The sequence below is a fragment of the Aptenodytes patagonicus genome, chromosome 20, assembly GCF_965638725.1.
Source record: "Aptenodytes patagonicus chromosome 20, bAptPat1.pri.cur, whole genome shotgun sequence".
NCBI lineage: Eukaryota > Metazoa > Chordata > Aves > Sphenisciformes > Spheniscidae > Aptenodytes > Aptenodytes patagonicus.
Genome location: NC_134968.1, coordinates 8,367,117 through 8,393,442, shown reverse-complemented (window position 1 = coordinate 8,393,442; position 26,326 = coordinate 8,367,117). Strand labels below are relative to the sequence as shown.

Here is a 26,326-nt window from a genome sequence, read left to right as displayed (position 1 = left end):
CACGGGGGAACCCCTTCTTCTTCTTCTTCTTCTTCGTCTTCTTCTTCTTCTTCTTCTTCGTCTTCTTCTTCGTCTTCTTCTTTGTTTTCTTCTTCTTTGTCTTCTTTGTCTTCATCTTTATTTGATGATCTCAGGGCAGTGTTAGGGGGTACCTTTTATTAATACATAGAGCCTCTTGCCTCATGGACTGCAATGCTATTGGTCGCTTAGGTATTTCTGTTTTATAACGCTTTCTTTAGCTGTTCTCTTTATTAGTATTTTCCAAAGAAGTTGACTTTATGCTGACTGGGGTGTGGGAGGATCTCGTCATGTAACCACATGCAGCACAGAGAAGGATACCCTCCCCAGTGCTGAGGCATTAAGGTGAAAGCTGCTTTCCTGCTCCTTGGCTGCTCTGCAAAGAGGAGGAAGGTGAGGGTCTGTGGTCCATCGGGTAGCTGTGTCGAGGGCTAGGGCTGGCCAGGAGCAAAGCAGAGACATGGATCCCCCAGCTCTGCCCACAGCTGGGTCAAGGCCTCGGCCAGGACGCTGTCACCCCAGCAGCACTGGGTTCTGCAATGTCAGCTCCCGGAGGAACGAAGAGCAGGTAAGAGAACTGGAGGTTCTGTCCAGGGGTGTTGATCATTTCCTTGAGGGGTGTTGGTTTCTGTGTGAGGACATGAGGAAAGCTGAGCATCTTGGCTCATCTGCAAACAGTCCCATGGTCTTGCGTTTCTAAGTCCCTGGTCTGAATACCTCTGCATAGATGGGGTCTTTGAGAAAAGTAGGGAGGAGTTCGGATGGGAGATGCTGGAAAGGTTGATATAAGAAGGAGAGGATCATTTCAGGGACGAAAGCACTGCCAAGGTGCAGAACCTCACCCCTCCTGTGCCATTCTTGGCGATGCAGATTTTGCATGAGCGGAAATGGGGCTTAGCTTAACGTGGTGTTTCAGAGCACAGTAATAAATCGCAGTGTCCTGGAAAGAGACAGTTGCTATTTCTAAGGGGGCTGTTTTATTTTCGTAGACCACCACAGAGAATTTGCCATTGCGGAACTTGTCATTCCCTGAAGCTCTAAACGCTTCCAAGAGAAATTTCAAGGTGTCCCCCGGGAGCTGGCGGTACCAGAAGAAATTCAAAGTGCTGTCACTGTCCTTGATGGCGGACTGGCAGGGCAGAACCACTCGCTGCCCAACTGTAGCTGACACCTCGGAGAAGAATTGCTTCTGGGGGTCACCTCCAACAAGACCTGCAACACAGGCAGAAATGTGTCTGTGGAGCAGCTTGCTTCCTTCTCTCACTTGCTCTGTGTTTAAGGCTGTGCCCCAAACCTTTCTGTCTTTCCAAAGAAAAGGAAAATTCAGATATCTACTTCCATCACCCCTCTGCTTTCCTCCCTGATCTCATCATCTTGTCAGCACAGACATCTGCATAGCCTACTAAAAACTATGGGAGACAATAGGAAGTGCATGAATACACCCACCTGACTGGATTAGCAGGACACATGCTGGCACAGCCATGGTGAAGATCATTTTTCCCGGCTCCAGAATCCCTGTCCCTCGGGAGACTCTCAGCACACTACAGATCAAGGCACTCTTGGCAGCACAATGAAATGGCTGCATCCTGCAGAGTGTGCCGGAGAGTGTGTGACATAGTCACACCTCTGGGGTGAGGAGGGCAAGAATGAGGCCCATTCACCTTTTGCCTTTTCTTGTCTTCGCAGCAGACAGTGGACAGTCTTACTGGCTTCCTGCACTTCTCCCTGGGTTTCCCTCTCCCTTTGTAAGATTTACTCTGCGAGGGAACATCTCTCCCTCACTGTAGAGTGTATCTGCTTTTGTGTGCTCTTTGTTGGTGGGAGGGCTTTTGAAAGCGCAACGGCTCCTTATAACGTTCAGGGCTCTGGGAAACACAGGTGTAGTGTTCTTTTCAAAAGGTTTCAGGTTTCTCTTAGTTTAGCCTCTGTTATTTTGGAAGCAGCTGTTCAGTATTTCTCCACGCATGAGGACTCAGAGACAGGGGGAGGAAGCTGATAAGGGGGAAAGAAAGGTATTCTAATGGGTGGACATGTAAATTCCTAGAATAGGGGGATGGAGTCCTGATTCCGATGGGTTGGCTCAGTGCTGGCTGGGGCAGGGCAGGCTGGTGGGGTGGTGGAGTGGGGAGATCTGCAGCCCCATCCTCAGTGCAGCTCTACACCTGTGCAAGGCATAAGGGCAGGGCTTGGGGCCCCCCAGCCACTGCTGGCACGGTGGAGGGGAAAGGGACTGAGACTGAGACAGGAACAGGGGCAGGAGGCAAAATCCTGGTGTTGGAGCCAGTGAGCGGAGACGTGCCAAGGAGCAGCCCTGGCACTGGGAACAACTGCTCCTGGGCAGCACCTTTCTCTCTCTCCAGCCTCTTGGCAAATCTGCAGCCTTTGCTGTGTTTCTCATTTTGGTGGGTACTTTGCATACAATGGAGAGAGGAGCCCTCACTGCTGTGTATTTAATTCTGCAGTAACGTACTCCTCTGTCAGTCAAGGCTGCAAGGTGAGGTTGGCCCTGTAAATCACAGACCCTCAGCTGAAATCTGCCCAGGTGGTGAACATCCGCTGGACAAAGCAGCCACTGTTCTTGGAGAACCCGGCAGTGCCCAGAAGGTACCTGGGCTCACTGCTCCCAGATGACCAGCACCAGAAGAAGGAGGGATTTCAGTGCAAGGAGGTCATGGTGCAGGTGACTGAGACACACTGCCCAACTGATGTGAGCACCTTGAGATTCACAATGGGAAGGAGCTGGTTTGGTGCAGTGCCTGTGGGAGGGCAGCAAGGTACCCACGCTTCCCCCTTTGGACACAAAGGCAAAGTCCTGCACCTGGGGAGGAACAACCCCATGCACCAGTTATGTGCTGGGGACCACCCAGCTGTAAAGCAGCTTTGCAGAAAATGACCTGGGTGGTCCTGCTGGACACCAAGTTGACAATGAGCCAGTAATGTTTCCTTGCCTCAGACACGGAGCTCATAAAGCAAACCCCATCCTTTTGCACTCTCTAGCGCTTGGGACAATAGCTGTGTCTTGGGCTGGTGAAGAACAGAGAGGTGACTGCCAGCTATGCTGAGGCACTCCGAATACTGTCATATTGAATTAAACTAAGAATCCAAACTGGTGTCAAACCACCCTTGTTGGGGTCTGAAATCAGCAGTAGTGGAGTGTGAGCTTTGCAGAGGCGGGAAAAGGAGGGCTGAAGATACAGAAGGTTGCATTTCAGTGCCTGTGCCGTGGGCAGCTCTCTGCCATGTTTGTTCTGTTGTTGTTCAGCTGCACTCGGGCTCCTTCTGGCTCCGGCTGTTCTGTGGAGCTCATGGACAGAGCAGTGGAGAGTGCCCCTACTGTGACTGGCAAATTCCCTCATGATGAGTGACACACAAGGACACACGAACATGCACAGGCTCATGCACACCAGTGTAAAATCATGCAAAAATCTGCACTGACAAACACTTGCACAAATCCAGCATGCAGACAAGTGCAGACAAGAACACATGCATAAACATGACCAACTGTGCGCTCAACAGGGGAAATCCTGGGGACAGCCCTAGCAGGGATTCTGGTGAGCATTCTGGGGAAGGACAAGGGCCTAAACACGCTAATGATGTTATTTGGGTACGCAGGGTAGACTTGCACAGAGACGGGAGGTACATTGGGAGCCTTGCGGAAGACTGTATTCAAGAAGTCAGTAATCTTGAGCAAAACATGTCTGCTCTACTGGGCCTGGCACTAAAGGCTTGAGAAGCCCATACATTAGCATGAGTACCTGCTGCAAGGGAATCTGCTGGAGTGCCCTGTGCCAGCCTGTGCTGCGCGTTGGTGGGTGTTATGGCAGAAATAACCTTCCAGCATGTAAGAAGAAGATGTACCTGGGGTTTTTTTGTTGTTGTTACACAAAATAAAAGGCACCACAGCATGGGAATGAACCAGAAGCTCTTTCTGGATGGGATCTGCGCAGCATGTCTTGGGAAAATCCACCTGGGTCTCTAAAATGCTGCATGAATCCAGGGTTCCCAGCATCTGAAGGGATGTAAGGTTTACTTTCTATCTATATTCCTCTTTTTAGTCTGTATTACTAAACCAGACATTTTATTATGCCATTTGTTGTCAGGCCTTTCTTTCTGAGATCTGGAAAGGAGCCTGCACCACATCTCTCCCCATGCCTTCCTCCCTGGTGCAGAATAGGAAGAGGCAAAACAGGCCAGCATAATTTTCCTGGGAGCAGTGTTAGGTGGGATAGGGTCAAACCCAGGAGATGGGCCACTTCTTGCCAACAGGGCCACAAAAAGACCCAAAGGTGCAACCCAGACTGACATAATTTACTTGACTCCTCCAGCATATGAGCGGAGTTCTCTGCCCATGCTGACATGTTTTGCTCTGGAAATGCTTGTGCCTCTCATCCTGTCACGCAAAAGATGCCTTCACTGGGGAATGTGCCCGGCATAAAGGAGGAAACGAAAAGAGAGCAATTCAGGAAGCCAAATGCAGGCCATAGCATTAGCTGGGATGTTTTGCATTCAGGATGAGCTTGTCAGAAAATAACCACCTCTACAAGGGATGCCTCTGGCAGCCTGGGGCAGTAAAGGTCCATGATAAAAGCCAGCCCAGCTCCTTGCTCTCTCATCCACTTCTCTTGCCTCCTTCTCCTTGGGAGTCAGGTGAGTCTGAAGCCCCTTCTCCTCCTCCGCTTTCTCTAAAAATGAGGTCTCACCTCAATGCAGCTCTCAGCTGACACCAGCTTTGTCCTATGCCGGATCTTGGGGCTGCTTGTCACGGGAGAGGGAGAAGGTTAGATGTGGAGGGAAGCTGGGACTGTACTGAGGTGGCTACTGGCCTGAGGGGCTAGGCAGTAGCCGCATAGGAGCTGGTGGCTCTTTTTGGGCCCTGTCAAGAAGCCCTCACACATCTCTGCACAGCCTCCACCTCCCAGCCTTGCATGTTCTTTGGTTCCCTCATGGTGTGGTGACAGGCTGCTCCTCACTCATCCCCATGTTTTGCTTCCTGCCTGCCCTCTCTCCCAGGTGCCCCTCCGGACCCAAGACATGTCCTGCAATGACCAGTGCCAGCCATGCCGGCCCTGCCAGCCTTGCTGCCCAACCCCACTGGCCAACAGCTGCAATGAGCCCTGTGTCAGGCAGTGCCAGGACTCCACCGTCGTCATCCAGCCCTCTCCCGTGGTGGTGACCCTGCCTGGCCCCATCCTCAGCTCCTTCCCACAGAACACCGTTGTGGCCTCCTCCACCTCCGCTGCTGTTGGCAGCATCCTCAGCTGTGATGGAGTGCCCATCACCTCTGGGTGCTGTGACCTCTCCTGCATTTCCAGCTGAAACTGTGGCAGCAGATGCCCCCCCTGCTAAAGATGCTGGCAATGGCCTCCAGGAACTCAGAACATGGTGCTGGACTTGGTGCTGTTGTTTTAAGAGCAGCTGACCATCTCTGGCTTGCCCTGCAAGGGCAGACTGGAAGGGGCCAGCCTGGGCTCTCTGAAAACACGGCCAGTGTCTACCTCTCCTGTCTTTCACTCACCCTTTTTCTCTCTTTTCTTTGTTGTCTTGTGCTCCCCTCAAAGTCTGCTGTGAGGACCCCAGAAACCAGCCTGGAGTGACCTGCTAGCCTGTCTCCCTTTGCCAGGCAGGTCGACAGATGCCCTGTGGGAACTCTGCCCCAGGAAAAGCGGAGCAGATTCTTGGCTGCTCCTGCTCCTCCCTGCACTGGGGGCCTCCACTTGGAGTGACCTCATTTCCCTCTTTAGGCTCATTAAAATTTGCTGCAATCCTGCCTGTGTCCCTGTGGTGGTCTTTCCATCTGCACACTGACTGCCGAGGGAGAAAGCCATTGCTTTGGAGGGGAAGTAGGTGGGGGCACAGGGGGACCCTTCATCACTCCTAGAGGCATTGGAGGGTGGGACACACTGCAGTGAGTCCCAGTCTTTCAGGCACTGCCTCTTGAAGCTGAGGAAGACACCCTAGTTACTCCACAGCCAATGGCCATCAGTCCTTGCCTTGCTGTGACTCTGCTCAGAAATACCCCCTTAGCCCTGGAGCACATCATGTGAACAGGAATCCTGACAACTGCTGTCCTCCAGAGAGGAACTGTGGGCATGTGGGAGGCCCCAGGGAGATCAGCAGTCCCACAGGCTCTTGGAGAAGAGTGCTCCTCTTGCTTTGGGTGGGGCTGTGCTGGGCAGGGAGGCTCAGAGGAAGATGTTGCCAAAGGATGGCTGGAATTGGGAATGGGTAAATAGCCTTGGGGATGGCCCACAGTCCCTACTCCAGCTGCCCCTCCCCTCCATCAGCTGATCTAGGGGCCATGGTCAGCACACCTGTGCATGGTCAACAGGGACAGCTTCCCCCTGCAGCCCTATCACCTGTCAGCACAGCATCTGGCATGGCCCACCCGTTGCCAACATGCGTAAGTCTGAGGTGTTCACAAGTTAGTATTGGTACCAGCTACAGCAGGCCACACACTGGAGTCCCCTGTTGCTGTGAACCCAACACCCCCTTGGGTGAGGCAGGCTGCATGACAGAGACCCCGCACACCACCAGCACCACAGGACCAGGGTGGAGGACAGAGTGATTCCTACACAGGGTGAGGATGGGGGGCATCTCTTCCGCCAGGTTCTGTGGGAGGCAGTGCTGAGTCAGCTGGCAACACAGGGAAAATGAGCATCAGGACCAAGCCCACCTACACCCAATGCAACCATGGGTCCCAGCTCTGGCTTGGCCCCTGGCCCAGGGCCTCTATGAGAGCTCAGGCCTAGGGCAGGCCTGCCCCAGCTCTGCCATATCTGTGCCTGTGTCTGGCCTGGGCTACTGTTGTCCTCCTGGCCTGGCCCGGATCCTAGACAGTCCGTGGCAGTTGCTGGATGGAGACTTCACCTGGGTTTCTCTTGAGTCCAGCCTTGGCCTGAGTCCCAGCACCAGCTCTGACCCTGGGACTGAGACTTTCTACACATAACAAATCTGTTGCCTAGACTACAGAAATAATCAATACATGCTTCTGGGGTAGAATTATCTCCTGTCTAAGATGGAAGTCTGAGAGGGACCAGCTCTCTTGTTTTTTCTCAGCAGAGCCTTACACCAGGGAGACAGTTCTAGGTGCTTACCTGAGCAAGTGGCTCCCTAGGGCCCATGTTTCCCCAAGACCAGTGAGTGTGGTGGTGAATACGCATCCTCATAACCAGCCTGGAGAGCACTGGCTAGCACTTTTCTTGGCAGATCAAAATGCAGTTTTTTAACTCGTGGTTACCCTCCAAACAGTGCTCTCTTTCCTGAAAGCCTCATGGCCTTTTTAAATCACAGTGCTACGGATATTGCTTTCCAGTGGAAGCAACTGCAGCATTCCTGCTCCATGGCCTGTGGATACCACGGTGTCTTTTTCCTATATCACCATAACAAGGGATTACCTTTTCAACAGATTTTAAAACTGTATTCTAACAATCTAGTACAAAATGATCAGATGCTGATGTGTTTTGTAAAATATGAAGACGGAGCTTTCCCCATGACCATAGCTACTTATAATATGTTTCAAAAGACCCAGACCAGCACCTCTTGTAGCAATTTTCATAAATGTATTCTGTAAATAAAACTTACAATCCAACTGTAAGACTGTGAAGGTACTCTTTAAGCTCAGCCCACCCCAACCCAGCCTGCACCACCCCACCCCAACGTGTTTTTTAAATGGACACTACAGACAGCAAAGTTTAAAGATTGTATGAATATAAGCCCCCCATGGCAGGAGGAGTTGGACTAGATGACCTTTTAAAGTTTCCTTCCAACCTAAACCATCCTATGATTCCATAGTTCTATGAATATTTTCATTTCAACAGTAAACTTTACAGGGTGCACCACTGGGGTTTAGGGATATTCATCTTCCTAAGTGGTGTGTGTGAAGCTTCTTGGCCCTCCTCAGTCACTTTTACATGTTCCTAGAGACCCCGGTTTTTGTATGACCCATGACAGAAGATGAGACATTTATCACAGGTTTTCATAAAAACATTCCAGGCTCTAGGTGTTCTCAGGCTGGATGGGCCACAAGTCTGAAGGACACATTGGACTAAATCAAGCAGGCTGGACCCCTTAATGCCACCTCCTTTGTATACAAAACTTTCCTGGTTTTCCCAAGAAGAAATATGCTTGTGGTGCCCTCATTTACCTAGGAGCACTTGCGCATTCTTCCAATACCGTGGATGCACATTATCTGGCCCTGCCTGAACAACAGGGCTGGAGTCCTCAGGAGTCTCCAGGGGCTTTTCCACCTCTCTCTTGTTTTCTTCTGGAAAAACAGGAGTTATTTTCCCCCATTCCTGATTGCTCTGCTTCTCATGAGACAAGTACTTTTAAAGAGCAGCTGTATACATTTTAGCTTTCTTGTAGGCCATCAAACCTGGTTTCTGGAGAATGTCTCTCATTTCAGCATCCAAAGAGTAGACTGTATCAGCCCTCATGTCTTCCCTGGGTAATGGCAGCACGCGTAGCTGCTCCAGCTGATTTACAGGCACCGGATACATTTTTTCCACATAGTCCATCACTGCTTTACCAAAAGCCCCATGATGAGCGAAAGAGGAAAACTTAGAGGAGGACTAATAAACCTTCTGGCTTACTTCACCAGTAGCTTCTTTCCTTTGAAGGACACATTTTTACTACTCAGGATTTTAATGGATTTGCATCCCTTTTTCAGCACGTGTACATAGTGGGGTGTTAATGCAATGTTCCCCTTCAAGGTATTCAGGGCAATTTCAGAAATGGCCTTTATCAGATCATCAGAAGGAGCACAGAGTATTGCTTTCCTCTGCCGGTGGCAGGAGCGGAACAACAGCTCCAGGAAGGACAGGTTAGACTTCGAACAGCAAGACATCATGTTTCCAAGTCTGCATGGGCAGCAACACATGCTGTCAGACCAGTTTCTCTCTATTTGTTGCCTAATGCAAATCTTTTTTCTTTTTTTTTTTTCCCCAATATGTAAATGGCAGAAAGCTCTGGTGGGAAAAGACCGCTTATTAGTCTAAAAGCCTCGGGGGTAGTAGCGTTTAGATGGAAAACCAGGTACCCATATGGTGCCTTCATAGCATCTTCAAACACCTCTAAAAAGAACCAGGCCTTGCCAGGATACATCTGTCTGGCTCGGGACACAATCTGGAGCTTAGAGTTGGGGTTCTTAAATAGCACCATATAGTTTGTGTTGAGAGTGATGGTGCAGCTCTTTTTACCCTAGCAAAAAACATTCTGGACAATGTCCAGGATGCTAAGATTCCTGTGATAACATACTTCATAAAAGCTTTCTCAATTTCTCTCACAAGCAGAGTTTCTCAAATCATCAATCACAACCATATTTACTTTCTTAGGGGGAAAAAAATGGTTATCACTAAGACTCCCAGGCAAGTCCTCCACGAATTTGATAAAACGGTATTTCCAGAGCACTTCCTGATACAGCAGTTGCCAGCAACTGTAACACCACAGAATATTCCCAGCCATAACAGACAGCAAGTGGTCGGCATTCTTCAGCTGGCAAGTGGTTGTAAGTGAGCTGGCTGAGCAGCGTCAGAGTAGGTGAAAGGGAGATAGACAGGATTTTCTCTGAGACGCAGCAACTTGAAGAGCCCCAGACCCCAAATGCAGTGGAGAAGCAGGCAGTGTCTACCCCTAGTATTAAGGTAAGTGCGAACTCTGAAGAAGTTGAAGGATGGAAGCTGGTGACTTCTGGAAGCAGCAGAAGGCTTCTGTCCCACCTGAGGGCTTACAACTACAAAATAGGTTCACTGCCCTCAAAGTTAAAGAGGACCCAGATGTGCCTTGAAGCAAAGGATCTGGTCCACCTGACCCTAAACCATGCACAACCACCAGGAAGAAGTGGCCAGTGATCATAACGAGTGCCGCCCTGCTGTGGGGGACAGAGGCACTGATCTGCCAGCCTGGCCTATCATCTACAGAGGTTGCTGCCTGCTGGGCACCCAGATCCGGGATGTTGTGGAGGAACTGGCGAAGCTCATTCAGCCCTCTGACTACTACCTCCTGCTTTTCATAGAATCATAGAATCATTAAGGTTGGAAAAGACCTCTTAAGATCATCGAGTCCAACCGTCAACCCAACACCACCATGCCCACTAAACCATGTCCCTAAGTGCCACATCTACACGTCTTTTAAATACTTCCAGGGATGGGGACTCAACCACTTCCCTGGGCAGCCTGGTCCAATGTTTAACCACTCTTTCAGGAAAGAAATTTTTCCTCACGTGCAATCTAAACCTCCCCTGGCGCAACTTGAGGCCATTTCCTCTCGTCCTATCATGAGCCAATGAGCATGACGTCACATGGTATGGAATATCCCTTTGGCCAGTTTGGGTCAGCTGTCCTGGCTGTGCCCCCTCCCAGCTTCTTGTGCACCTCCAGCCTTCTCAGTCCGTAGAGCATGGGGAGCTGAAAAGTCCTTGACTAGTGTAAGCACTGCTCAGCAACAACTAAAACATCGCTGTGTTATCAACATTATTCTTATCCTAAATCCAAAACACAGCATTGTACCAGCTACTAGGAAGAAAATTAACTCTATCCCAGCCAAAACCAGGACACTGTTGGGCACAAATGATACTGCTAGGGGAAACGTGAACAGAATCAGAAGTGATTACAGAGCTCTGCAGGCAGTAGTCAAGGGCATGGGGGCCCAGGTGGTGTTCTCCTCAGTCCTGCTGGTGAAGGGAAAGGGTGTGAGGAGGAGGGCACTGATAATACAGGTCAATAATTGGCTGTGGAACTGGAGTTGGTGACAGGGTTTTAGGTCCTATGACCATGGGACCCTGTTTGCAGAGCAGCATCTGCTCAGGAGAGGTGGGATCCACCTCACCAAGTGGGGCAAAGTTACCTTTGCCAGTAGTAAGATGGCTGACCTGGTAAGGAGGGCTTTAAACTAGGAATGACGGGGGAGGGAGAGAGTGACCTGCAGCCCTCTGAGGGAGTGATGGACACAGTTGATGAGCAAAGGGCCTGGAGTGATGTGCCAGGAAGGGATCACAAGATCAGGAAAACAGGGCTTAAGCGGGCTCACCTCCAGCAGCTGCATGTAAGCAAAGAAATGTCTACAAGGCAGCATTGTGGTGAAATCCCCAAAACCCTTTCTAGGACGTCAACATGCTGGGCTCCCTCTGTCAAGTGTCTGTACACTAATGTACGCAGTATGGAGCATATACATGAGTTAGACATCTGTGTGCAGCTGCAGGGCTACAATCTTGTTGGGATCATGGAGATGGGGTGGGATGGCTCCCATGACTGGCATGTTGCAATGGAGGGATACAGGCTCTTTTGGAAGGACAGGCTGGGAAGAGGAGTAGGACTTGCCCTTTCTGTGAGAGAGCAGTTGGAGTGCATGGAGCTCTGCCTGGGGATAGAAGATGAGCCAACTGAGAGCTTATAGGTAAGGGTTAAAGAGAAGATGGGTAAGGGTGACATTGTAGTGAGTGTCTGCTGTAGGCTGCCTGACCAGGAAGAACAAGTGGATGAGGGCCTCTACAGACAGACAGGAGCAGGCTCACATTCACAGGCACTGGTCCTTATGGCAGACTTCTGCCACCTTAACATCTGCTGGAGGGACAACACAGCAGGACATAAACAAGCCAGGAGGTTCCTGGAGTGCATTGACAACTTCATCGCCCAAGTCATAGATGAGCCAACAAGGAGAGGTGCTCTGCTGGAGCTCATACACATCCTGGGAAAGTGATAGAGCAGCTGATCCTGGAAACAATTTCCAAGCACATGAAAGGACAAGAGGTGACTGGGTGTAGTCAGCATGGATTCACCATGGGGAAGTCATGCTTGACCATGCTGATATCCAGCTACAATGAAATGACTGGCTTGGTAAACAAGAAAGGACTGGTGGATATAGTTTACCTTGATTTCAGTACGGCTTTCTACAATGTCTTCCATAGGATCCTTATAGAGAAGCTGTTGATGTACAGGCTGGATGAGCAGACAGTGAGGTGGATTGAAAACTGATTGTCAGTGGGTGATGATCAGTGGAATAAAGACTAGTTGGGGGCCAGTAACTAGTGGTTTCTGCAGGGATCAATACTTGTTCCAATCCTGTTCAACATCTTAATTAATGATCTAGATGACAGGGCAAAGTGTACCCGCAGCAAGTTCACAGTTGACACTAAACTCAGAAGAGTGGCTGGTACACCAGAGGATCATGCTGCCATCCAGAGGGATCTCAACAGGCTGGAAAAATGGTCTAACAAGAACCTCCTGCAGTTCAACAAGGGGAAAGGCAAAGTCCTGCACCGGGGGAGGAACAATCCCATGCACCAGTATGTGCTGGGGACTGCCCAGCTGTAAAGCAGCTTTGCAGAAAAAGACCTGAGTTGTCATGCTGGACACCAAGTCGACAATGAGCCAGCAATGTGCCCTTGCCTCAAAGAAAGCCAACAGTGTCTGGGCTGCACTGGGAGTAATGTTGCCAGAAGGCCAAGGAAGGTGATCGTTCCCCTCTACTCAGCACTGGTGATGTCACTCCTGGAGTACTGGATCCAGTTCTAGACTCCCCAGTACAAGGGAGATATAGAAGTACTGGAGACAATCCAATGAAGGGGCACAAAGAGGATGTATGAACTGGAGCACCTCTTCTATGAGGAAAGGCTGAGAGAGCTGGGACTGTTCAGCACAGAGAAGAGAGTGCTCAGGGTGGATCTTATCAATGTATCTAAATACCTGAAAGGAGGGTGCAAAGAAGACAGAGCCAGGCTCTTCTCAGAGGTGCCCAGTGACAGGACCACAGGCAATAGGCACAGGCTGAAACACAGGAGGCTCTGTCTGAAACATGAGGGAACACTTTTTTACTGATGAGGGTAACCGAGCACTGGCATGTGTTGCCCAGAGAGGTTGTGGATTCTCCCTCCTTGGAGATACTCAAAAGCCATCTGGACATGGTCCTGGGGAACCTGTGCTTCAGATGGCCGTGCTTCAGAAGGGTGGTTGGACAAGGTGATCTTCAGAGGTCCCTTCCAAACTCAACCATTCTGTGATTCTCCAAAAGACTTTTTATGAAATAACATTTCCCATAGTTTCTAAACCCTTCCAGGATAGCAGAAGAGGGATGCTTTCAGTGCATGCCCATGATCAAAAGCCATAGAGGAGACTTTTAAATTTTTAGTTAGTACTCTTTTGTTGTAGACCACCTTCTGCGTCTTCCAAAGGAGCCTTGGTTTCTATTACCTACTTCTGCTTGTTCCTGGTGATAGAATGTTGCTCTGTCACAATCTTTTTAGGGTCATCACTGTCTGGATTTACACCATAATCCAACACGAGATCCCTCAGTGCCTCAAAATTGATTTTTCCTCTGTTTGTTACATTTAGAGTGATGCCTTCAACCTTTAAGAACACTTCCCTTCAGACTGCAAGTCGCTGTAGGATTTTGGGCCTGATGACACAAACTCCGCAACATGCTCATCTGGAGGACATTTGCCCATCAACTTACCTAAGTAGTCGCCAAGCAGGGAGGTCCCAGTCCCCTGGATGACTCTCAGATATCATAGAATCTGTGTCAAGATAAAGGCAATGGTCTTGCAGGGAACCTAAGAGATTGTAAAGCTTTAGGTGTGCATATGCTGTTGTGAAGCAAGTTATAGAAATGTCAGCATTGTACTCCAGGGTCGTGCGCCCTTTGGCATACTTCCATGAGACAGTGGCTACATCCTGAACAATAAAGTCACAATAGGACATATCGTAAGCTGGAGAAAAAAGGTAACCATACAACTGGGCAAAAGCCCAGCTAGAACGCAATCTGGCCGCTGTCGTTGAAGACAACAAAAAAAGCTTTTACAAATATATTAATGACAAGAAGAGAGCCAAGGAGAATCTCCATCCTTTATTGGATGCGGGGGGGAACATTGTCACCGAGGATGAGGAAAAGGCTGAGGTACTCAATGCCTTCTTTGCCTCAGTCTTTAACAGGCAGACCAGTTATCCTCAGGGTACTTGGCCCCCTGAGCTGGAAGACAGGGATGGCGAGCAGGATGAACCCCCCATAATCCAAGAGGAAGCAGTCAATGACCTGCTATGCCACCTGGATGCTCACAAGTCTATGGGGCCAGATGGGATCCACCCGAGGGTGCTGAGGGAGCTGGCGGAGGTGCTCCCCAAGCCACTCTCCATCATTTATCAGCAGTCCTGGTTAACGGGGGAGGTCCCGGATGACTGGAGGCTTGCCAGTGTGACGCCCATCCACAAGAAGGGCCGGAAGGAGGATCCGGGGAACTACAGGCCTGTCAGCCTGACCTCGGTGCCGGGGAAGATTAATGGAGCGGTTCATCTTGAGGGCGCTCACAAGGCATGAGCGAGACAACCAGGGGATCCGGCCCAGCCAGCACGGGTTCATGAGAGGCAGGTCCTGCTTGACCAACGTGATCTCCTTCTATGACCAGGTGACCCACCTAGTGGATGAGGGAAAGGCTGTGGATGTGGTCTACCTAGACTTCAGTAAGGCCTTTGACACCGTCTCCCACAGCATTCTCCTAGAGAAGCTGGCAGCTCAAGGCTTAGACAGGTGTACTCTTCGCTGGGTAAAAAACTGGCTGGACGGCCGGGCCCAGAGAGTTGTGGTGAATGGAGTTCAATCCAGTTGGTGGCTGGTCACAAGCGGTGTTCCCCAGGGCTCAGTTTTGGGGCCGGTCTTGTTCAATATCTTTATCGATGATCTGGATGAGGGGATTGAGTACACCCTCAGTAAGTTTGCAGATGACACCAAGTTGGGCGGGAGTGTTGATCTGCTCGAGGGTAAGAAGGCTCTGCAGAGGGACCTGGACAGGCTGGATCGATGGGCCGAGGCCAACTGTATGAGATTCAACAAGGCCAAGTGCAGGGTCCTGCACTTTGGCCACAACAACCCCATGCAGCGCTACAGGCTTGGGGAAGAGTGGCTGGAAAGCTGCCTGTCGGAAAAGGACCTGGGGGTGCTGGTCGACAGCCGGCTGAACATGAGCCGTCAGTGTGCCCAGGCGGCCAAGAAGGCCAATGGCATCCTGGCCTGTATCAGAAAGAGTGTGGCCAGCAGGAGGAGGGAAGTGATCGTGCTCCTGTACTCAGCACTGGTGAGGCCGCACCTCGAATACTGTGTTCAGTTTTGGGCCTCTCACTACAAGAAGGACATTGAGGTGCTGGAGTGTGTCCAGAGAAGGGCAACGAGGCTGGTGAGGGGTCTGGAGAACAAGTCTTATGAGGAGCGGCTGAGGGAGCTGGGGTTGTTTAGCCTGGAGAAAAGGAGGCTGAGGGGAGACCTCATCGCTCTTTACAACTACCTGAAAGGAGGTTGTAGCGAGGTGGGGGTCAGTCTCTTCTCCCAAGTAACCAGCGATAGGACGAGAGGAAATGGCCTCAAGTTGCGCCAGGGGAGGTTTAGATTGGACGTGAGGAAAAATTTCTTTCCTGAAAGAGTGGTTAAACATTGGAACAGGCTGCCCAGGGAAGTGGTTGAGTCCCCATCCCTGGAGGTATTTAAAAGACGAGTAGATGAGGCACTTAGGGACATGGTTTAGTGGGCATGGTGGTGTTGGCTCGATGGTTGGACTCAATGATCTTAGAGGTCTTTTCCAACCTCAATGATTCTATGATTCTATGATTCTGTGAACTCATCTGGTTGTCTTACTTTACAATGTTTATGTTGGGTAGGCTGGATCTCTGTCCAAATTTTCCCCACAGAGAATTTAAAATCTTTTGCAATTTTACGTTTCACAGCATTTTCTTATTACTTTCAGGCTGCAAAATGACATCGTATTTTGGCCTGTCATCTTCAACCTATGTTGAAGCTTTTTTGTCATCATCTGTGCACCAAGCTGGGTAGCCTGAAGCTTCGTGCTTCTGGTGGAGGTAGAGATTTAGATAGTCTGAGAAGAAAACACTCATGGTGGGGTGATGGATGCATGGCAGACTGCTCCTCACTTGTCCCTGTGCTCTGATTCCTCTCTGCCTTCTCTCCCAGGTCCACCTCCAGCCCAGAGACATGTCCTGCTACAACCCGTGCCTGCCATGCCAGCCCTACGGCCCAACCCCGCTGGCCAACAGCTGCAATGAGCCCTGTGTCAGGCAGTGCCAGGACTCCACCGTCGTCATCCAGCTCTCCCCCGTGGTGATGGCCCTGCCTGGCCCCATCCTCAGCTCCTTCCCACAGAACACCGTTGTGGGCTCCTCCACCTCCGCTGCTGTTGGCAGCATCCTCAGCTGTGACGGAGTGCCCATCACCTCTGGGTGCTGTGACCTCTGGCATTTCCAAGCAGCTACTGTGGCAGAAGGTGCCCCTCCTGCTTAATCTCCAGGTGACAGCCCAGACAAGGACCCCAGGAACCCAGAATCTGATGCCAGATGAAGGACAGAGATCCTGGCCATTGATTTCAGAGAGACTGAGCATCCAGTGCTGCCCTTCCAAAGGAGGGCAGCTGGAGCTCTGAAAACATGGCCAAAGTCTAACTTCCTTGCCTTCCACTCTCTCCCATCTTTTTCTTGTCCTCTGTTTTCTGGGCTGTAAGACCTCCAGAGCCAACCTGTGGAATCTGCTGAGCCCTCTCCCTCTGTAGGGCAGGCAGATGGATGCCCTGTGTGATCTCCGCCATGGGCAATGGGCACAGACTTTTGGCAGCTGGTGATGCTCTCCCTGCTGTGGAAAACTCCTCTAGAAGTGAACTCGTTTCCTTCTTCAGAGTCATTGAAGTTTTCTGCATCCCAGCCTCTGCCTCCACATATTCCTTTTCTTGATGGACATTGTCTGGAGTTGCCAAGGAAGAAAGGCATTGCCTTGGGTGGCAGGGCATAAGGTGGGGGCACAAGTGGAAGAGAAATGGGAGGGTGGGACACAGGGCAATGGGGCCCTTCCAGTCACTGTCCCTTGGAACTGAGGAAGACATACTCAGGTCCCCAGCCAGTGGTGATCAGGCCCTGCATTCTGGCATCCTGCTCAGATATGGCCTCTTGGCCTCAGACCATGTCCTGTAGATGGGGAGGTTGACCACTGCTATCCCCCAGTGAGGAGCCCAGTGCTGCTGGAGGCTCTGAGAGGTCAGCAGCTCACAAGCCTGTGAAGAAGGAAATCCCTCCTGCTTTGGGTAGCCCTGTGCTGGGAAAAGCAGCTCCATTAGAAGATGGTCTCAAAGGTTGCAGGAGAGATGATGGTACGAAAAAAAGCCTTCAAAACAGCCCCAGACCTTCTCCTCCTCATCCTCCTACCTGTTCCCAGAATGAGGGAGCATGGCCTGCACCCAAGGGCAACCGTAGCAAGGACAAGTCACCTATACACCTCCCTACCCCCAAACAGTTCCCTGCACAGCCCAGCAGTTCCAGAGATGTGCAGGCAGCTCACAGATTGATGTTGAAATCAGCCTGACCAGGCCACACACCAGGGCCCTCATGCCTCTTACACACCCCCAGCTCCCACCAGATGTGCCTGCTGTTCCCCCAGGCATGAGGCAGCTTTCACCAAGGCCAGCTCTTCTTCTGGCAGGGCCTGTTGTCCACCTCTGCCTGGTGGAGTCTTCTCGCATTGAGATCTTGGATAGAGCTGTACAGCCTGGTCTCACTGCAGAAGAAATGAGGCAGGGTTGGGGAAAACCTACGAGGTAGGGCATGAGAAGGGCTCCAAGGATGGGCAGAGTGCACTGGGGAGAGCAGGTCCTCCAGATCTCAGCACACGGCCACACAGCAACTAGAGGGTCCACAAGATGGTTCTGAGTATTATCCAAAACTGTTGTAATCATGTAATCCAGGAAGGAGCTTTGTGACATGGCATGTTATTTATGTTTTTCACCTTACTTTGAACTCTGACCTGTGAGGGACACATCCCAGAGCAGGTACTCTAAAAGACAGGCTCACAGGAAACCCTGAATAAGCAATGTGCAGCAGGGAAAACCAGAAAGCAAAGAGCAGCAGCAAGGAACCATTGCACAAGCAATCCCAACCTCCTGCATTGCCCATCAGCTCACCAGAGCCACGGGCAGAATAACCGGATAACCCATGGTGAAAACAAAGTAACATGAGACTCTTTCACCACCTTCTCCTTCCTCTCAAGCCACTGACACTGTTCTCTCCTGGAAGAGGATCTTGAAGTGCAGATCCCTGGGTGCACAGGGGAAACAGTGCTACCAGGGGAGAGCTCAGGGCCCCTTCCCCCAAACTCAACCTTGCATAGACACATCCCTTCCCTCCCCTGGCTTGTTGCACAGCCAAGGAAGCTCCCTGCACCAGGGTGTCTTGCACAGCACAGAGGTACAAGGCACTGTCAGAGACCTCGATTTCCTCCAGCTGCAGGAGGCTGTATTTCCCTGTGGTGTTCAGCAGCGTGGTGAGATGGCTGCTCTGCTTGGAGCCAGCTGCTGCCTGATACGAGACCAGCTGGGGAGCTTGGCCTTTCCTCTGCTTTTACCAGAGCAAGCCATAAAAGTAGGAGGCCTGGTATGTGCAGGTTGTTTGGAAGCTGTCTCTCTCCTCTACTGTGACTTGTCCTTCTTGCTGGGTGACGGTGGTCTGCCCCATGGTGCCTGGAAGAAAGTGAAGGTCAGCAGCTTGGCAGGGAAGGACTCTGGGAAGCAAATCAGGAGTGTCCCTTGCCCTTTTGGAAATTCTTGAGGCCTGCGGACAGCCAGGTGAAGAGTAGTTTTGGGCAGGAGCTCAGAGCTCTCAGCACAGCGTGGGTCCTGAGGAGAGCTGGGCTGTGTCCCTGCTCCTCCTCCCTGCTCCTGCTCCTACTGCCCAGAGGAGCAGGGAACAGCCTGTCATGCCTGACCTTTGTGTGCTGGGACCAGCACCCCTCCAGCAGGTGGAGGGGCCCATGGAGCTATGGCAAAAAGATTCATCCTGCTTCCCCACACCTCTTATCTCAGAGGGCTCCTAGCTCCTCGAGTACACTCAAAGCTCACTTTAGAAAGAGGTATCGATGGCTGTGTTGCCAACCAGGAGGAAACTGGAAGCCGTGGCTGACATGTGCCTGCCAGAAGGGCACAGCCTGGGCACATTATTAATGTTAGTGGGAGCTAGAGCTTTAAAATCCCTGTAGTACCTTTGAGAAGATTTGCTTATTTTGGGGAGAAATGTGGGGCTGCAGAGACAGCTGAGATCTCCTATGGTGGCAGGAGGGGGATCAGAAGAGAGGAGTAGAGAGCGATAGATTGAAGGGGAGAGAAAAGCAAGATGAAGGCTCTGAGGTATCTCTTCTCTCTCTTCTCCTTTCATTTCCAACAGTAAGACCGTTTTGAGAGAACGGGTGCAAAACCACAAATGTGAGCCAACAGTTCCCAGTGTTTTTCTGCTGTCCAAGAGTATTTCCACACATTGACCTGATAAGGCTGGTGAGGGTTTCCTTGGGAGAAGAAGAAGTATGCGTTTCTAGAAAGCCAGGACTTACCCAGCAGTTGCCCCAGGAAAGCCGTGAGGACGAGATAGCCGAGGTGCATGTCGAGACCGACCTGCCTGTTGGCTGAGTGAGAGAGAGTCAGAAAACCACCTCCCAGCCCCGAGATAACAGAGCTGCTGGAAACGACTCTGTTGGGGGAGCGGAGGAAGAAGCGGGGAAGAGAAGTGATCTGTTCTTCCTGTGCCTGAAATGCTCCTTCGGGGTTTCTCCCTCCTCCAGCAGCAACACCTGTGGCTCCCTCAGGGGCCCTGGGGGCCCCAGTCGTGGGAAGGGGCTGTTCCCGGTCAGCTCGCAGTGGAGCCCTCACCTCCCCAGCTAGAATCGCCTGCTCTTCTGCACACCCACTGCTGGGCCATTTGGGAGGTCAGGGGTTTCCTCCCCACTGAGGTTTCACATCTTCCTCTGGGGTCCTCAGCTCTCTGAGGACACTGCTGTTTCTTCTGGGAACAGAAGTCTCTTCTGTTTCTCTCACTTCTCCCCGTTCTTTCCTCAACTGCCTGGGAACAAGGCCTCTCCCCCAGATCCCCCAAAATAGGAGATGAACCCTGCTGTGCAGCAGCCCAGGGTCTCTGGCTGTGTCCTGTTCTGGTGGGATAACCCACAGTGCGAGAGAAGAAACTGGGTCCAGCGGGACTGCTGCATGCCACAAACCCAGAGATGGCAAGAAAAACTAATTCCATAGGGAAAGAAGTGAGGTGTCAGAAGGGAACAGGATGAAGGATCAGTAGGTCACCCTCACACACAGCCAGGGAGCACACGGGGCACCCATTGGAGTGCTGCACTGCAAGGGGTGGGGTTGGGGCAGCCCTGCACCACACAGCTGAAAGAGCATGTGAAGGAGTGGGGGGTTGGCAGGTGGAGACCCCATCTCCCACCCCCTTTCCAGATCAACTCCAGAGTGATCCCATGCACCAGTCACACCAGAGTTAGGAAACTATTCATTTTGGTTGAGTCTAACACGGCTTTTGCTCTAAAAAAACCTCCACAACGAAGTGAATAATGATACAGGTAATGATAATGGTTATACTAAGAATATTCTCATGGAAGTGCTGCACCTCCTCATGCTGTAAAAAGAGGTTTCTAGGAATGTGGGGTGTCCTGAGGCTTACACAGCCTTTCCCAAGTTGAGGAGCAGGCTGAAGCTTACCCTCTGATGGGCTCCTGAGAGGGATCTGCCTTCTTAGGCTTCACAGCAGACATAAGACATGTACAGGAAGATGAGGATTCTGCATTTCTACTGAGAGAAGAAATTGAGCCATAGCCTTCAACCTGCAACCATCCTCACTGATGATAGGGTCACATCGCTGAGAGTCTCTCCTTTCATGATGCTAGTGTCTCCCCTCTCACCATCTCTAATACTTTGTCTGGCTTGCCTGCACCTGGCTCCGCCACAGTGTCTGCCCCCACGCCTCCCTCAGCACACCTCTACGATGTAGTTCTCAGACACCTGATGAGTGATACTCAAAGCCCTGCAGATCCCCAGCTGTCCCTTTTAAACACTCCAGGCAGTGTCAGATTCTCCCCCTATCCAAACAAACGTACTTCATTAACCAGTGTATCTACCCGCCTGCCTGTAGTGGCCCACAGTAACCACATGATGATTGTTCTCGGAGAAGTTAGGGATCTGCATGGCAGCTGACTTGAGTAGGCACAGACCTATGCTGTGCTGAGCTGTATATATCACTTGGCGCTTTGCAATGATGTCACAAGCATGTCCTTGTCTTTATCTAGGACTGAAACACCATGTTTTCATATAAATATTATTTTGCTCAACAGTAGAAATGATAAATAGAGTTGTCTATTTCTAAGAAAATCCCATGAAAACTCCAAAGACGACAATGTCAGTGAATCTCAGCACAGGCAGGATTTGTACCATGCGACAAATGGTGAGTTGAGGTCCACTTTATGATCCATAATTAGGATTTTCCAGCATCTGAATGGGCATAAGGTTACCTGTGCTAACCCCCTTTACCTTCTTGTGTTATCTCCAATTAATGGTATTTTAATTAACACCTTATGCAGCCAGAGTACCATTCTTACTGGGACCCACCTACATCCATGCTCCAACCTCATAGGTAAAAGCAAAAGAAATTGCTAATTTCCAGTATAAATTTCCCCTGTTCCAGACTGTGTCCATTGCCTTTCTTTCTATCACTACTCTCAGGAAGAGTTTCGCTCCCTCTGGCTTCCTCCAGTCATCCTCCAAGTTTAGCTCCAGAGGCTCCCTCCTCTCTTCATCCTCCAGTCAAGTGTTAGAAGATTAAAAAACTCTCCCTTTAGCTTCTCATTTGAAGGCTGAAGAAGGTAATTTCTCTCAGCCTTTCCTCATGTCTCCTGTTACAGAAACACAGAATTGTTAAATTTGGAAGGGACCTCTGGAGGTCATGTGGTCCAACCCCCTGCTCAGAAAGGCTAACCTAGAGCTGGTTGCCCGGTCCATGTCCAGACAGCTTTTGAATACCTTCAAGGGTGGACACTCCACAACCTCTCTGGGCATCCCGTGCCAGTGCTCCCTCACCCTCACAGGCAAACATTGTTTCCTGGTGTTCAGACAGAGCCTCCTTTGTTTCACTTTGTGCAAAATGCCTCTTGGCCTGTCACTGGGCACCATGGGGAAGAGCATGGCTCCACCCTCTTCACAGCCTCCCTCCAGATATTTGCACACATGGATGAGGTCTCCCCTGAGACTTCTCTTCTCTGTGCTGAACAGTCCCAGCTCACTCAGCCTATCACCATGTCAGAGATGCTCCAGTCTCTTCATCATCAAAGTGGCCCCTCACTTGACTGTCTCCAGTATGCCAGTGACATGCAGTTCCCTAGTGAAAACACACACCCCCTCACCCTCTGCAGTCACCAGCACACCCACATTTGTGCATCCCTCAGACATCAGCACAGGCCCTCAGCCCATCTAATAGCCCTGCCTGGAGCCTGGGCCCTCTTGCCCAGCACCTGGGTCTCCTCCTTCTCTCTGGCTAGGCCAGCCTCATGTCCACTAGCAAACAGATACACGCAATCACCCACTCCTCTCACAATCACCCCCACAACTGCAGATCCCTCAAACATTACCATGGGCTGGTAATATCAGCCTGTCTAATAGCCATGTGCTGGCCTTGGGCTCCCTTACCCACCCCTGTCTCAGACTTTAGATACAGCTTTTCCTCCCACTCACTGCCAAGGTCAGCTTGAAATATGCTAGCAAATGCCACGTACGCACCCATGCACATCGGGTTCAATTCACAAATTAAAAGGAGAAACACACTGACGTCCCTCCAGTCACTGGTTCTTGGGCTTGCCACACATACACATGCAATGTGGTCCCTCCAGTTGCTGACAGCAAGAGGTAGGAGCCCTGTGATATGTTCTTCCTTCTCCAGTTCCTGGCATTCAGACCTTACAGCAATCACACATGGGAAAAGGAGTGAAGGTGGTTAAGAAAGGGTTTAATAAGAAGGCAGGGGGGACTGTGGTGATCAGGCACAAGGCTCTTCCCAACAAGTGCATGACCAGCCCCTGCTTAGGTGCAGGTACCTCCTTTTATTCTTCTTCCTCTCTATTGCCTCCCCTTGCTCCTCCCCAGTCCCCTCTTTCCCCCCAACTTTGACCCTGCCCCTAAGCATTCCTTAGTAAGCGTTGCCTAGTCCTGCAGGCCCCCTCTCAAATATCCATAACCCTCATGTTCCTCCTGTCACTTCTTGTCACTTACAAAGCTCAGCCTGACCCACTTCAGAGCCACACCCATAGTTTCCTCATGGCCCATCCATTAGAGGCTGCAGAGCTCTGCTCTCCCTCCTTGTCTCCCTTATCGCTTCCTTACAGATTGCTGTCATTGTGTGCTTTGTTTATCACTTTCCCTTTTACTTGTTCTCCCCTTTGAAAGGAAAAGGGACTTGATCTGACAGCCTTAGTGAAGCAGCCGCTCTCACCTTCCACATGCCCTGACAGTGGCCTCTGCTCAAGTTCCTCAGGTGTGTGAGTTCCTCAAGACACTGAAAGGCTCCTGTCCCCAGAGAAAACTGGGTCTCTTGAGTCAAGGCTCTGGGGGCAAACCCCATGTTGAGCTCAGCCTTTCAAGTGTCTCCCTGAAACGCCTGCAGCAATGCTAAGCCATGGCAGTCACTTTTCAGGACACCTGAGAAGTTACAAACATAAAGGAAAAGGGAAAGACTGGCCAAATGAGCAGTCAGTCTCAGATGTAATGTGGGTGTGAAAAAATGCACCTGGGTCACTTGAAATGTCATTCTGGAAGGAGTTGGTTTGCACCCCCAAATTCCAACATATTTATTGTTTGCCCTGCATTTCCTGCAAGATCCTGAATCCACCCTCACAGGTCTTTGAGCACAGCTGTGGATGAGGACAGACTTGAATTCTACCTCCAGGTGGGATCCAAATGTTATCATTCTTACCCCATCCAGGTGGGAATGGGGCTTCTCAGCCACCTTCCAGTACCTCACAGAGACATTTTTCTCCAGGGACAGAGACTGAGTTTTCTTTGTCACCTCAGAAGGCCTCACTGCCAACAGCTGCTGCCATAGCCTACTGAAGTGACATCACTCCATTAATTAGACCAGGCTGGCCTACCACCATGGCTGCTTTTGTCAGCTTCCACCACAGATGCTCTCCAGGGCCAGCTCTTCTCTTTCCAAAACAGACTTGGCATAACAAGAGACGTGTGCACAGAGGGACAAACTAGATCCCAGAAATGCACATCCCAGAAATGCAGCCACCAGCAGTTTTCTGCTGGGCAGAGAACCCACAGGGACTCAGGGACACGGAGAGTCCCCCCAGCCAAGCACTGGTGAGTCCCCAGAGCTGGAGGAGAGATGTGAAAAGCAAGGGGACAGCTCAAGGGGCTGAACAGAGAATCTTGTCCAGGGTCTGACTGGGGGGTCTTGCTCACACGTTGAGGCTTTTGCTGATCCCCAAGATGCAGGGCTAGGAGGACATCTTCCTTCCTTAGGCTTCTTTGGCTAGGAGGTAAAGCCACAGGAGCAGCCACGTCTGCTACCAAGAGTCCCCTTCTCCAACAGTGGTCATTGGTGGACACTGAGGGAAGAGTCAGAGCTGGACAAGCAGCTGGGATACTTCTCCTGAATACTCACTGCTGTGTCCCGCTCAGTTTCAGTGGCTCAGGGGTGTTTCTGAGTCTGCTGTGGCAATGCGCCCTGCTGGCAAGGAAGTCCAGCAGCATCCTGGGCTGCAGTAGGAAGAGTGTTGCCAGCAGGACAAGGGACCTGATCCTTCCTCTCTACTCAGTGCTGGTGAGGCCATGTCTGGAGTGCTGGCTCCAGTTCTGGGCTCCCCAGTACAAGAAAGATGTCAGAGTGAGCCCAGCAAAATGGTGCAGGGACAGGAGCATCTTTCCTATGAGGATCGGCTGAGAGGCAGGCAGTGTTCAGCCTGGGGAAGAGAAGGCTCATGGGGGATCTTGTCAATGTGTGTAAATAGCTGATGGGAGGGAATGAAGAAGAGAGTCTTCTGAGTCAGGCATGGTTGGGACTCCACACCTGTGCCACGAGGAGGCTCTGTAGGGAGACTAAAGTTGTTTAAAGTGCTCAGCCCAAGGAAGGACACCAAACTGCGACCTTTACTGTGTTCCAAATTTGCACGAGGCAAAGGGAGGTTTTTCAGCATTGGGAGGTTCATGTTTGGGCAGTCAGGCCACAGCAGGCCTTTTCCCAGCCCTCCAAGTCAGAAGATGCTTGCGTATCTTCTCAGGCAGACATACCCTGGTGTAGAAGCGCTGCCTCTCAGCTCCAGGTCTCATTGCCAAAGGGGCCTGGGGCACCTGAAGGTTCCTGTAGGAGCCTGAAGGAAGAGCTCAAGCCGCCTGCTGTCAGGCAATAGGAGGCTGCAGGCTGTTCTCCTGCTTTTTGCTCCTCCTGGAGATCACAACCAGCCCCCAGCAAGGGAGGAGCGTCCATGGTGAATTTCTGCCATCCAGTGCCCAGCCAGAGACAGGGGGCTGCACCTACCTCTTCTTTGAGGATGGAGAACAGGTCTCTCTGCAGCTCCTGATATGGTCCTTGTCCCTTGGGAGTGTCTGAAAGGAGGTAGAACCAGGAACGGCCAAAGGTACCTGGATGCAGGAGTCTGACCCCCTCTCCTCACAGGGCACTTCTCTCCCTTCTCAAATGTCTCTGGGAACAGCACCTGCTGTAAAAATCCCACCCAGAGCCAGACACACTGTTTCTCTCTGGCAAGAGGACACACAACACTCTTCTTTACAAAGATCTTCTCCCCATCCCTTCAGATATAACAATTGACTCCTTGTCTGGAGATGAGACCTCCCAGAAGGGTGAGAAGAGAGGATCACCTTACAAACTCAGGGGTGTTTCTGCCCACAAGGGGATCAGAACTTATTATGGGATGCAGTGGAAAAAGTATTTTAGGATGGTGCAAGACATGGGATGCTTAGGAGAAGCAGCAGAGACAGGGAAAGGGAAGGATCAAGGCAGTTTGGCCTGGAGCAAGCATGGGAAGACAGATGGAGACAGGGATAAGAGGGGCTGATCCCATGTGAACATGTGACTGATCCATGTGCTCACCTGGCCATGCCTGTTGCTCTGCCTGGTTTGTCCACCTGCCAGTAGTTCCCTGGTAACACAGTTATGAAGTCCAGCTAGGACAGGGAGCAGGGCTGATCCTTCACTCTGTGCTTCTGAAGCCTCTGACCATGGGCTTTGAACCGCTGTGTCAGCTACTCGAGCCACACAGAGTTCCCCAGGGACTGGCTGGAGCCCGCAGCCTCTTCCCAGAGGCCTCCTTCCAGCTCTCACTCACCCAGACCTCCAGCCCCTCAGGGCAACTCCGCAAATCTGTTTCTGACTCACTCATCAAGTAGGAACCTGGCATCCCTTGAGGCCGCCGTCAGTGTGTCCGGTCCACGCTTTTACCCTCTCTCCTGGGCCTCAACTCCAAAGGCTCTGAATCCTGTAAAACAAGCTCA

The 26,326-nt window shown here is 51.2% G+C and overlaps 1 protein-coding gene across 1 annotated transcript in view; it reads right to left on the bottom strand.

Annotated features, from left to right (window-relative positions):
• LOC143169279 (M1-specific T cell receptor alpha chain-like) overlaps nucleotides 1–19,420 on the bottom strand; it is a 342,482-nt gene extending 323,062 nt beyond the window's left edge. The window contains 2 exon segments of the mRNA XM_076356582.1: nucleotides 18,213–18,508; nucleotides 19,372–19,420. Coding sequence (XP_076212697.1) covers nucleotides 18,213–18,508; nucleotides 19,372–19,420 — 345 coding nt within the window.
• Nucleotides 19,421–26,326: the final 6,906 nt, after the last annotated feature.